This window comes from Lonchura striata, chromosome 2, assembly GCF_046129695.1.
Source record: "Lonchura striata isolate bLonStr1 chromosome 2, bLonStr1.mat, whole genome shotgun sequence".
Taxonomy (NCBI): Eukaryota; Metazoa; Chordata; class Aves; order Passeriformes; family Estrildidae; genus Lonchura; species Lonchura striata.
In genome coordinates, this window is record NC_134604.1 from 63608691 (window position 1) to 63622697 (window position 14007).

The 14007-nt window shown below is 37.8% G+C and overlaps 1 protein-coding gene across 3 annotated transcripts; it reads right to left on the reverse strand.

Annotated features, from left to right (window-relative positions):
• Positions 1–705: 705 nt before the first annotated feature.
• On the reverse strand, positions 706–13748 carry NEK3 (NIMA related kinase 3). Of its 3 annotated transcripts, XM_021526600.3 has the most exons (16): positions 13656–13738; positions 12222–12438; positions 11327–11420; positions 10998–11095; positions 9882–9965; positions 9218–9285; positions 9013–9099; positions 7942–7996; positions 6170–6370; positions 5752–5821; positions 5095–5141; positions 4074–4173; positions 3520–3642; positions 2360–2494; positions 1593–1719; positions 706–999 (listed from the first exon to the last, which is right to left on the reverse strand). In XM_021526600.3, exons 2-16 carry the CDS (start codon positions 12336–12338, stop codon positions 933–935), a joined length of 1473 nt encoding a protein of 490 aa, XP_021382275.2. In that variant the 5' UTR covers positions 12339–12438; positions 13656–13738; the 3' UTR covers positions 706–932. The 3 variants fall into 3 exon arrangements, 2 of the variants coding, with proteins under 2 accessions (XP_021382275.2, XP_077637545.1); XM_077781419.1 differs by lacking the exon at positions 13656–13738 and having other exon boundaries at positions 12222–12705; XR_013339495.1 differs by lacking the exon at positions 706–999 and having other exon boundaries at positions 1607–1719; positions 3520–3614; positions 13656–13748.
• Between the last annotated feature and the right edge of the window lie 259 nt (positions 13749–14007).

Below are 14007 nucleotides of genomic sequence, written 5' to 3' on the forward strand. Positions count from 1 at the left end.
GGAGATTAATAATTGCACAAACTAAAGTCTCAACTATTTATCATAGCTAAATGTTTCCCATAATATGCCTTTCAAGGATCATTTATACATGTATTGGGTTTGTGTGGCAGGGTTTCGGTAGCTGAGAGGAGCTACAGGGGTGGCACCTGCCAGAAGCTTCCCACATTTAACAGAGCCAATGCCAGACAGTTCCAAGACAGATCCACCCAGCTGTGTCCCGTCCATGCCCCCTCTTTCCCCTTCTCTGATCTGTTATCCCAGAGGCGCCACCACCATCACTGATGGGCTCGGCCTTGACCAGTGAAATTGAGTGAAACTAAAGGGAAATTGAGTCCAGGAAGAAGGGAGGGTGGGAGAAAAGTGTTCTTAGATTTGGGCTTATGTTTCATTACTCTGCTCTGATTTGATTGGTAATAAATAAATTTCCTCAAGTCAAATCTGTTTTGCCTGTGACAGTAATTGGTGAGTGATCCCTCTGTGTACTTATCTGTGTACCTTTCATTAAATTTTCTTTCCCCTGCCCAGCTGAGGAGGGGAGTGACAGAGAGGCTTTGGTGGCATAAGCTACCCAGCATCAACCCCCCCACCACAATGTGGCATTTCATTATGTACATTTACACCTTCTCAGAGTGCTACACCATCTCCTTGAAATATGACAAGAGGACAATTTGAACAATGCTATCATTTGACTGAACATTTCTGCAAAGCTATTACCAATTCCAAACATATTTAATACATGGACTTGTTTAGCTAGCTGCAATGTTCTTTCTAAAAAAGTTTACTGTGCATTTTCCATCCTCACTTTGTGATACAGAAAACATTCCCGCTCAGTTTTTTTTTTTTACTGAAAATATTTAATGAATAACCAGTTATTAATAACAACTTGGATACCAGCACACCTAACTTCACTCATTGCAGGTAAATTCAGGTTTTCAGTCACTCTGTTTTAATACCATTTGCAGTTCTGACACCCAGTCTGGGTCATCTTCCTCAAAGTCCCTAAAAATAAATTTCAGAAAATGTTATTTTGAGAAGCAAAATACAACTTTATAAATCTTTAATTGCTTCCCCCCCAAAAAAAAAAAATTACCCTGTAATTAGGATAAATTATGTTAAAAATATCAGCACAAGAGACTTACTTCCTGCCCCACTGTGATTAAAGAACCAATATGGGTTCTTTATGATTCTCTATGGAATTTACAAAAGTAAGTTTCATCAAAAGCAAAGACAAATTAATATATTAAGAGACTGCAAATGTGTTGGTAATTGACAGCCTGCAGCTGAACTGCAGCAATACAGGCCTATGTAGTCATCTCTAGATGCCCCAAAAATAAACAGTGACACAAACTGAGATTCTGAGAATCTGAGAACCACCCCCAAAACATACACACATCCAAAAATCACAGCATTTTTGTTCATACATTGTAAGATATCAAATGCTACTAAATTTCAATTTCATTATATAAGAGAGGGGTGAATTTAGATGCTGAGAAAAATACTGTTTGGTTTTTTTTTCAGGGGAATGTTGTTATGGAAAAATCTCTTTGAGGAACCAAAGAAAACATAAATGCAAGGACATCGCTTGTACTTACGTGTCATCTTCATCAGATCTAGGTTCAAGTCTCTCAGAATCTATGAAAACAGCTTCATTCTCACCATCCACTTCATCAGATGCTTTGCATTCATCAGAAAGTGGACCTTTTAATATGTTTTCAGAAGCTTTGAAAATATAAAAATTAAAATGTCATCAAAATATTTTAATTTTTAAAGTAAAACTATTAAGAGTATAAATATAAAATAGTCTAATTCATCCCCAGTTTGTAGCAGATTCCAGGATAAGTTGTTACGTGTTTTAGGTGGGAAGATAAACTAGTAAGGCAACTGAAATGCAAAGCAAGTATTTGTGACTGTGGCTGTGCACATCTGTAGACTCTCTTCAGCTGACCATCCTGCCCTCAAATGGGGGCACCACTGCCTTATAGAGGGGGGATTTAGCTGATGGGGTTATACTGCATTTCCTGCATCTCCCTAACACACACGCCACACAGCTCACTGGGAGGGAGCACATAGCAGGTGTCTGTGTTTTGTCACGACCTCATTCAGCTGTTGAGCTGCAAGTGAAAGTCCATCACGAAGAGCTGTAGTGGAGATGTACAATCACTCATGAATTCCAAACTTGGCTTTTTAAAGTCCACGTTTCATTTGGTAAACTTAAAAAAACCCAAAATCTAGCCTGTTGTGATATGAGCTCAGGTGTGTGATCTATATACAGAGGAGCTTTGTATGAAAAAAAAAGAAGAAAAAGCCTTTATTAACAAACCTGTTTGCAAAAATGTTTGCCCACAAAATGGGGATTTACCTGGTGTATAAATTGTGTATGTTTTAAATGCTAAGCTGATATCTGCATTGCAGAGCATGTCCATCAGGGTCTGAGGAGGTTCCTTGTTCCACTGCTTCCGTGGCCTATTTTCACTGTAGTTTGTAACACCACCACCTGGATATAAAATCATTAATGAATTTACATAATTTACAGAAAATTGCATTAGCAGCGTGGATTACATTCAAGGTCACATTCAAGAGACACATGAGAAACAGGAAGAAATCGGAAGAAAATAGTCTAGATAACTCCATCTGTCACACCACTGTCCTCTTAACAAAATAAGGAAACAGTGGAATCTCCTTGTGGCCAGGGAGCCCATAGGAACTTGTTGAGGGATGAGGAAGCAGAGTCTCAGCAAGCTTATCTGTGGCTCTGCAACTCTCAAAATGAAGCCTGACACTGTTGCCGTGCCTTTTAATAGCAAAACACTTAAACACATGCATTCCTCTGTGCACTCCCCTTGCCCTGTGCATAACTATCACATAACATTCCCACTGCAGCTTGGGAATTTTCTGACTACTAATATCTTGATTATTTATTTCCACAGCATTTATTCATATTTACCTAGAACACATCTCCAGAATCACATTAAATAATTATAACAATTGCATCAGTGAGGGGCATTTAAAAATTGAAACTTTTCTCAAGTTTAAGTGTTTTAATCAAAAGAAAGAAAAGTCTCTGCCTCACATCTGAGGTACATCAGTGATAGTTCTTGTCATTGGCCTTAACCTGTATGTTAAATCACAACAAAAGTAGAGGTGTAGAAGTTTTATGCTCCAATAGTATGCTGCACTTGAAAGACAGATGGCTGCATTCTTCACCAAATTAATTCCTCACTGCTACCTCCACAAATGATGTATTAAAAAGAGGACCGTAGGATAATTCCTTAGTGATGATTATAATTTTAGGGTTGCTAATGTTATCTGTCGGTTTCATCACTCTTTACAATCTTCCTGTCACACAAAAACACAAAGAAATTATCTTCTGCACAGTGAACTTTTTGATGGTTTGTTAATGAAACATTTTTAAATTATTTTAACATAATTTTAAACATGCTGTGTGAAATTTTGGCTTTTAAAATCTGTAAAGAATCACTGTCATTACTTGAATTAAAGGCACATTTAATTAAATCTTACTTTCAGCCTCTTCAGGTGTAAAACTGGAAGAAAGCAAGGATGCATTTTCCAGGACATCCAGCACAGTATGGGATATCCTCTTTTCCCACTGCCTCCTGTGGGCGTGTGACAGATCAGTACTTCCTGGCAGGACAGCAGAAGCTGATATTACAATTGTAACAAAAAAACCCACAATAACCAGCATCTAACTTGATTCCATGTCCAGACTGCCCTGTCCAAGCAAAGTAGTACTAAGAATCACTTAACTAGCAGTGATGTTTGATTCTATGGGTTCAAATCTCAACTAGAAGGTGTTCTCCATACATTTATTCTATTCCAAATGTTTTCAAAGTAGTTTTTTATTACTTTGACAGGAGAATTTTTACTTTTCTTTTTTAATCTCAGATAAGCAGCATGAATCAATGTACTAGCAGAAGGAACTGATGGTGGCATGGTTTTCTTGTCTTGAGTTACCTAAGACTAGTTTGAGCCACCTATTTAAATGGCTGTATCACTGACATGTAGATACCAGTATACAGAAGGAAGTGCATCAGCCTTAAAACTGTAAAACTTACCTTCTTGCCAAGATTTCCTTTGTTCCCTTGTGCCTTCACTCAAACACTCAGCATATTTCCTTTCTAAGGGGCTCTGATTGCTACTTTCATCTTTCCTTCGCTTTAAAAGAGTAACGACTGTATTAATTATTATCCTTGTTTCAAGGAAGACAAAGCAGTCATATTAACATGGCATTAGTTATTTCAGTTTTGCTATAAAATACCTGGCTCAAAGATTGGAAGGTTTGAAAACTAAACCACTAACATTGTGAAGCCAACTGCAATTGCACACTACCTGTTATTGCACTGTATTTCACACTGACTGCCCAAGACAGACAACCTCAGATTCTGAAGCTAAGCACATGGGTAGTTATTTGATGTCAGTTGTCATTTGGGGTTATTTTACATTTAAAAACACAAACAATATAAATTATTTACATTCCTAAGCAAAACAAGACACACCAAAATATTAAACTTCTCAGACTGACAGGTCTATGAAAAGAAAATAAAATAAGCCCCAGGGTAACATGCTTTTTAAAAATATACAGAATATGGCTGAGTCAGGCTATGGTAATGTACCTATAGGGGACATCTTGGCCACCTGTGACTTAATTCTTCTCTCCTGAAATCTCTTATGTGCCCTAAAACCTGGTGAGAACTATGTCCAGACTAGACTGTTTCCACAGCAGCCAGTTCTGAATGTGTCCCAAAAGCAAAGAAAATGGATAATCCTTTGCAGTATTAAAAAAATATAAATTAGAAAGACAAGAGAAGTTTTTTTTTTGTCTGGGTTTTGTTTTGAAAAGGTTATAAAATAAACAATTTTGGAACTAAACTAAACATGGGAAGAATCAAAAAGTAAGCATGGTGGGAAACACAGGAAAACTGCAATTTGAACAGTAATAGGCTGATTTATGGTTTAGCATAGGAATAATCTTCTGTAAAAACTTTTCTCTAATACAGAATCTTCTAAATTACTAAATTTTAGTAATTTAGAAGATTCTGTATTATAGAAAAGTTTTATTTATATTTGAATACTTACCCTATTTTCTGTCTTATTGTTTGAGCTTCCACCAGCCATGACATGACCTGACACATTAACAAACAAGAGTTAATGCAAGAGTTAACACCTTTAGCAAACATTTATAGTAAAGTGGTATTGCAGAGGTGTAACAGCAATGCTTCTGAACCAAGCAATGACAATTATGTGACACCTTCTTCACACTTCTGTCAATACAGTTCATTCTCAACAGTCCTGCTACTATTCCATTCCAAATGGGCACTAACTGTGTTGTAGCTAAATTTCTGCAGAAGAAAAAAGTCCAACATTCTCTCTCTAAAAATCAAATAATGAACATAACTTGCTTCACCATATTCTGGGAAAGAAAGAACTATCATATTTAAAATACATGCCACTGTTAAAAGGTTTTTTTAAGCTGATTCTAAAACTGAAAAGTTTATTTCTAGAACAAGTCTAAGTCTTAAGACTTACAATAAATATATTGGAGCTTTGCACTCCACTTATGGTGGAATATAATTTACACTCTTCAAGCATTTTTCCATTTGAGTAATATTATATTTTGAAATAATCAAAAGTAGATTTGAACATATAATGCTAATGTTTCATAACTGTATTTAAGATATTATATTTCTTAATAATTTTTTTTTCCTTACATCAACAAAATTGTTACTGACTTACTCTTTTGTCTTGCTGCATTGCCTTCAGGTTTCTTGGTTTCCTTTAATATCTGCTCAAACTCATTTGCAATCTGCAATGTGTATGAAGAGATGCAAGTATCGTTTTAAACTTCTTCAAATTATTGCATATACTATTTGTTAAAAATAGTATATGCAATATACTATATTATACAAGTGTACTGTTCCAGCTAACAATATCTAATTTTATTAGCATCAGGTCAATATATACTTTAATTTTCAAAAGGACACTTAAAAAAACTTAGGTTTTCTGATAAGTTTACAACTGTATGAATTTTAGAGTGGGACGTACACAACATTATATTTTATAGTTTTACACTAACGAACTACAAATGAAAAGGATTTAGTATCCAAAATGTAGATAGCATTGCTTAAATCTAGAGACAAAGAATACACCATACCTCAGAAGGCAAACAATTTTTCACACGTTTGGTTAGGCAACTTCTTGCAAGAATAGTATTGGCTGATGGACGATTCTGGGGATTTCTCTTAAACATCTGTTTTATTAAGTAATGAAGCTCATAGGAATAGTGAGATGGAAGTGGATCGTAGGACCCTTTGCATATCTTAAGGATGAGTTGTTTCCAGCTGTTGGCTTGAAACTGCATTAAAAATAAATTAATATTAGAGCACAGAGTTCAAGCATAAGGTTAGAAGTAGCTGACATAATTACATAATTTAACTTCTACAAGTGAAAAGCAGATAGGAATTACTCCTATAAATTTATGATTGAATTTCATTTATACACAAATCAAATTCATCAGTTCATATACTTGAGATCAGACTCAAACTGCAAGAGTGAAACAATAAGCTTGAAAATATGAAGACTTTGATTAAAAAAAAATCATCAAAAATAGCCTGTAAAGATACAAACACCCTCTTGCAAATCTAATGTCTGAGAACTTCTAGCTCCCATGCAGGAAGTTTCTTTGATGACACCCCACTGGCTTGGCTGCAGGGTGCCAAGCACCCATGGAGTGTCATGTTTTTGTATCAACTCTGATAGATTATGCAAGAACATACATGACCATCACATCAAACCAGACACATAACATTTCAACACTGCTAATAAGAATACTCCCCTCCTTGGAACCCCAGCTCTGAGCTCTACCTCAATAGCTATGACACTGCCAAAGACTTGCCAGAGATCTACTTAGGCTAACACATCCCTATGCACAGGCTCCCTTATCACCCAGTCACATCAGTGTAAGCTTCTACACTCTCGCACAGTGAGCACTTGCAGCTGTGGAGAACCTTTTGTTGATACACAGGATGTGAACAATGCTCTCAGGCATATGTGTCATTGTTGGGCCTGTCCTTTGCAGGGTCAGGAGCTGGGACTTTGGTGATACTTGTGGGTCCTTTCCAACTCAGAATATTCTGTGATTTTCTAATTTCAAGATACAGTATTAGCTCAATGAAAGGAAACAGCTGCTTATAAAAAGCTAAAACAAAATGACTCTAAGTTAGGTTCTCATTTTCCTGCAAAACAAACATATCCTAACAAGGGCTGTCATTTTACCTACATGTCTGTACAGAGAAGCCAAAGGATGTTAATACGTAAGAAACACAGCAACAACAGTGTAAAAGACAGTGTCCCAGAAATGACAGAAAGACAGAATCATTCATCAAGGTCCCCACTGTTCCAACAGGAGAATGGTGCTTGGACAGCGATTTGTTTGATTTGAAGAATAAACAAAGGTGTATCTCTGATGCAAGTGACAAAAATGCTTATTGCTCACTACATTTTTCTATGCTTGCACACAATATATTTTCATTAGCAAATATTTTGAGTGTCTTTGTCACTATGTCGTATGTCTGGATGCTGTAAAATACAATGTTTTTGCAACTGCAGGTATCTGCAATCAGCCTGGCAGCTGCCGGACTCAATACGCCCAGATCATCTCACTGATATTGATGAAAATTAACCAGTTAAAGAAAACATTGTTTTCTAACAAATTTGAAAATAGGGTCTTCTACAGAAGGGTCCAGTAGGTCCTAAGAACTGCTCAAACAGAAGCATATAGTGGAGGAGGCATAGGAAGGGTGGAGCAATACTTCCCTCTTTTGGAAGCAGCAGCAAGCACTTCAGTCAATTCTATTGTACAGCTAACTGCTAATTAAGTTTCAAGGAATTCCAACACTTTTCTCATGGCAATAAAGCTGTACTTACCGGGTGTTTTAGAGTGCACAGCTCATACAGAATACACCCCAGAGACCATATATCACTGTAGATATAGAGAGAGATGAAAAATTTTGAGCCAGAAATTACAATTTAACATCTTGCTTAAAAGCATGAGATTTAATCTGTGTACATAACTGAGCTGAATAAGCTAAGAATAAATGTATGTAACCATAAAAGACAATATAATTATGTGTTTAACCTCTCCTGTGGAAATGTTCTTGCTTATTTTATCCTACCCTAGTGTAAAAAAAGATGACTGTCATACAGTTGTAGTTGGCCTTTTATTCCTAGGATGTCTCTTAATAAATTTGCTCCAACAATATTTATCCTTCTGTACTTGAAAGCCTTTGTATTCTATGTCCCTTAACATCAAATGGCAGCCACATAATCCTGAGAGCTGGAATTTTGGCCCTGCCAAAAACAATTCTCCTACTAAGAAAAAACCCCATAATTTTCCACCAAAAGTGAGTACTGCCATTTGCACAAGAAGCAACAGAAGCCTTTCCTGCAAGAAGAGCAGGAAACAACTTGACCTGTAGAAGGTTTCTTACTTACCCTGGAAAATCAATTACAGTTCCTGCATAAGGACTAGAATAACTGGACAATGTAAATCTAAGTAATCCATTCTGTGCCATTATCCTTACATTATCAGGACTGGCATGAAGAAGTTAAAAGATCATCCACCAACCATCATCCAAACAACTATCCCCCAAAAAAATAAGACCAGCAAAAATTTGCAAACACAAACCTATGTTTGTAGATATATACACCCTTACAAGCATATACACAAGTATGTATGTATTTACCAAACAATAAGAAGTCTGCACACTGTTTTTCAGACTTCTAGGACTGAAGATACTGTGCTCTCAGTTATCTACGAAAAGAGGAATTTATGCACTATAATTCTAAAATAAATGTAATTACCTCTTTGTAAATTTTCTGCAGCTCAGTATCTTCTCTGAAAGAAATATGGATAAGCCACATAGCTAGACTGAGATAGCAATAAAAAACCCCATTCATCAGTATGGCATTATTTGTGACCACTGAAAACACAAGTACCTTTTGTTGTTGTATGGCAGACTTTCCCATATTTCTGGAGGTACATAATAAGGAGTTCCCACATAGGTGCAAGCATATGACATTGGACTATGAAACAACAAAAAAGAAATGCCAGGTGAAAAGTAATGATTTATGAACTCTGTACTGTTTGTCAATGGTAAAATAAAATTTGACACTGCTGAGATCAGTTGGGATGTCCACATACTGTGCAAGAAGGCGTGCAGATCCAAAATCTCCTAACTTGACTTTTCCACTTTGAGTGAGGAAGACATTCTGCATTTCAAGAGCAAAGATTAACATATTTAAATATTTTTCAATTAATCATTTCTGCAGTTTGGATATACAGAAAACACAGCAATAACCACTTCTGATATTTTGTCTTTGTATTTCCTAATACTTCTACCAAAACAGAAAGACTTGTGGGGCTAAGGTCCCAGCATCAGTAGTAGAGGAAGAATCAGAAATTAGACTTGTCTTGATCTCTATGCTATACTCAAAGCATGGCTCCTGAAATTCTTCTGAAATTCCCTCTTTCTGATAAGGAAGAGAATAAAAAAAATTGTGAGGGAAGATACTTGCAAACTGCATAATCTATACACTTTTCTTATAGTTCTGTGGTTCTTTAAAGTTATATGCAGCATCACAAGCAATTAGTGCTACATGTGGATATCAAGGATATAGCCATACTTAGATGATGTTTACACCCACAGTATTACATCACCCCATGCACTCAATTTAATTTACATTATATATTCTTAGGCCTAAATAAAAACCACAGAACTTCGCAGTCACGGGAAATTACGAGAAAGAGGGTTTAACTTTTGCATGCAGGAGAGTTTATTAATGGCAACAAAACTTGCTCTGTTCACCTTGGATTTTATATCCCTGTGCAGCACACGTTTATCATGGATGTGCTTCACAGCCAGGCACATCTGCACAAACCAGTGAAGGATCTGAAAAAGAGTAGCTAAGAGTTATAACAGCTCAATGATCAATATAATGAATACTTTACTAATAGATTGAAAAAATAGAAAAACAAAAGCATATTCAGAACACTTGGGCATTAAAAGTAACTCCAGCATAATAACCTCCAACCAGCATGAAAGACTAAGTTCTTTAAAAGAGATTATATTTAAACATGGCAGAAGGAATGTTTATTACCTGTGTCCAAAAAGTTCTAATAATACATAGGAATAATGAACCTGGGGAATTGCTACCTGGAGCTTTAGCTGGTGGTCATTTTATAAACAAGTTAACTAAAGTTACACAGTAAATTGACAAATAGGAAAAAAACCCAAAGCAACAAATAACAATTAAAACCAAAACTCACATGGAAATAATGTACTGTTTCTAAAAAGAAATGTGTTCCTTTCTAAGTACAAAAGAAAACTCTTAAAGGTCATAAAAAATCTAAAATTCAATTAGTTGAGGTTCCTGGTCCTTTCACTTTAACGAAGGTGATGTTCCTAACTGGAGCAGGAAGTAGCTTCTATTCATGACAATGTCCCTTTGAACCTACTCCTAAGTAATTTTATAGCTTCTCTGGCTTCCCTGGTAAAAGGAGTTAGCACATGCTGAATGGTTTAAACTAAATGGCTTAACTGCTACATAAAAAATAGGCATTTATTCTCCTGGTTAGCTTTATTTATCTTACCAGAGTGGTTTGTTCACTTTCCATTTGCAGTATGCTTTAAATTCTGCATGAATTGTTGTGTAAAATTCCTACTTAATTGCATACAAACTTGACTGTTTTCATACTGTATGAACAATTTTCAGATACAAGTAGCAACTTCTTTGTTTTCTCCTTCCAATTCTTGTCCTAATCTGCTGGAAGCTATAAAAGAAGTAATTCTCCAATTCTATCTGTAAATTATTTTGTTTCATCAAGATGTTTGCATATCTCTAATTTGGTTTATGCAGCATGCTTCAATTTACATGGAAAAGGATTTCCAGCTCCCTTGGTTCAAAGTAATGTCTTTTCTTACCGTGTCTTCAGGGAACAAATTTCTTCCTTGGTGTTTAATCTTTTGCATTAGATCTCCATCATCACAATATTCCATCACTATATACAGATGTCCATCAGCTAAATTTTTGGTAATTTAAAAATAATTAGTATTTTCAATAGCAGGATATGTATTGATTTTTTTACTATACATAATACTTTTTACTAGAAAGCTCCAACAGCATTCTATATGTTGTGTTACAATAAATATGTGTTTTGTTTATAATACATACTATAAACAAAAAATAATCTCAATCCCTGAGGAATATGCAACTTCAAACAAATGAAGGAATTTAAATTTTTTATTCTTACCTTCAAATGATTCTTTAAAGGCAACAATATTTGGATGTTTCATTTTAGCCAAAAGAACAGCTTCCTTCCTAGAATTCTCAACACCAGATGAAGACTGGAAATATAAACACAGTTACTATAAATTTCACACTAACAAATTTTCACATATAAAGTACCTCACTTTCCAAAGAAAAATATTTTTAAGAATTGTTCTTCAGTTATTTTAAGTCATTTAGAAACTTTAAAAACCCCATCCATTAATCTGTGGTTTATTATTAATTGAAGACTTCTTTGGGTTTTTTGGGCATTTGGTATTTTGTTGTGTATTTTTTTTTATTTGAGAGAATCTTTTCCTAATTCAATTAATGAAATTTTCTATTTTAAAAGTGCAAAACTATGCAACAAAGCAGCACACACTGACTTTAAAACAGCTGATAGTCTGCATGAACTCAATATAAAGACAAGTGCCCAGGTCTTGCTGAGCTTGGGCCTCAGAAAGCCAGTGCCTCCCATTTTGTGACTTTTAGCTTAGCTGAGTGCAGAGAATGTAACACGAATAGCTAATTACCAGCAGTAATACAACACTAATTTTCTCATTAGATACTGAAGATTAAATTTGCATTTTAGTGAAATCAATGGCAATTGAAGCCACGGGCATCAGTTGAAACAGGGATTTCATTCTTAGCATCTTCATACCTGCTACATTTCCCAAAATCCCAATATGCAACCATGTACTTCACTTAGTACCAACAACATCAGCTCAAGATGTAGTTATACAGGAGCCAAACCACACACCTGTCTAATACACAAAACTCTCAGAAAAACTGTCCAGTGTTTCAAAAATACACCCAGAATTAGGATTTTTTAATTTTATTTTTTTTAAGTGGTGGGTGAGGTGATGTTTGTGTCACCTTACCATTGGAAGCCTAATTTCCTTCATTACATACTTCTGGTCACTGATTCTATGATGAACTAAGAGAGCTCTGCCAAAGGATCCCTCTCCTAGTACTTTCAACACGTTGTATCCTTCCATTCTTTAAAAATCCAGTTCCAACACTTCTCTTCATTCACAGGATTATCTTCTAAACTTTGTAATGACCTTAACACATTTTAAAATTTTCTCTTAATATAACCTGCATAACAAACAAAAAAAACAAGAAAAAGTGACATAACTGGGTACATAACTGTCCAGCATTACCATGACACACTTCCCTGCACTGTTACCTTGATTTTATTGAATGTAAGGCCTCCAGAAAGTAAAACTTGAAACACTATAGTACTATTTCTGCTTTTTTTTACTTTAAAATGCTCAATCACTCCGAAAATGTCAGTTATACACTTATGACTATGCATCTTCTTTTTGTTACCTGCATTCCTGCAGGTAGTTTCATAACACTAAAGAATACTCACAGGCATAATACTATGAACAACAAGCTTAAAGCTTCCGGTGACAATTCTCACCTGAAACAGCATAAGCAAAATCAAACTGGTAAAAGTTACTGTGTAAAGACTTCAAGAACTGGAAGATATAGAATAAAATATTTTAGTTGCAGGGGACCTACAGTGGTCATCTAGTGCAGCTGCCTGACTACTCCAGGGTTGACCAGAAGTTAAACTAGAGTGACAATTGGCATCCATGACAATGTTTCTTGAACAGCTTTAGGCATTGACCACCTCCCTAAGAATTCTGTTCCAATGCTCAACAACCCCCTCAGTAAATAGATGCTTCCTACTGTCTAATGTAAACCTTCCCTCCTGCACTTTTGAAATGTTCCCAGTTGTCCTACCATTATATTTAGACTATATAACAGGATCACAGAATCAGTAAGGTTGGAAGAGACTTCTGAGATCATTACATCCAGCCCATGACCCAACAGCATGCCAACTAGCCCACGGCACTGAGTGCCACATCCAGTTAAACACCTGCAGGGATGGTGACTCCACCTCCTCCCCGGGCAGCCCATGCCAGTGTCTAACCACCTCTTCAGTGAAGAAAAGCTTCCTGCTATCGAACCTGCAAGGCCCATGGCACAGTGCGAGGCTGCGTCCTCTCTGCCCATACCGTGCTTAGTCCCAGCCCTCCTGAGAGCTCCCACAGCCGCCGAAACGCGCACACAATCCCAGTTCCTGCTAAAAACGCAGCAGCATCTCTCACGCAGCAGGGGGCTCTCCCCTTTTTCCAAAACCCTGGTGCTTTTAAGTTGGTTATGCATAATGCAAGCATCTATGCCCTGCGTGCACACACGGTGGCCTAAGGGGCTGATGAGCTCTTTGCTTCCTCCGGCTCCTTCAGCTGCACAGGAGCGGCCCAAGCCCGCCCCAGGCCCCTCAGGGCCCGCCGGGGACTCACCTGCGGGGCAGGCCCCGGCCCAGGCCGCGCGCTCTGGGGCGGGGCGGGGAAGCGCTGCTGGCGCCGAGCCCGCCCCACGGCGGGCAGCGGCACTGCCGGCCCCGAGCCCGCCCCGCGGCGGGCAGCGGCACTGCCGGCCCGGCCCCCGCGGGCCCCGGCCCAGGCCGCGCGCTCTGGGGCGGGGCGGGGAAGCGCTGCTGGCGCCGAGCCCGCCCCACGGCGGGCAGCGGCACTGCCGGCCCGGCCCCCGCGGGCCCCGGCCCAGGGGCGGGGAAGCGCTGCTGGCGCCGAGCCCGCCCCACGGCGGGCAGCGGCACTGCCGGCCCGGCCCCCGCGGGCCCCGGCCCAGGGG

Coding starts and splice junctions, on each gene's coding strand:
- NEK3 (XM_021526600.3), bottom strand. CDS start 12,338: ATGGAAGGATACAACGTGTTGAAAGTACTAGGAGAGGGATCCTTTGGC. Junction 9,966..10,997: donor ATTTGTTCCCTGAAGACACG/GTAAGAAAAGAC, acceptor ACTCTTTTTCAG/ATCCTTCACTGGTTTGTGCA. Junction 4,174..5,094: donor ACAATAAGACAGAAAATAGG/GTAAGTATTCAA, acceptor ACTCTTTTAAAG/CGAAGGAAAGATGAAAGTAG.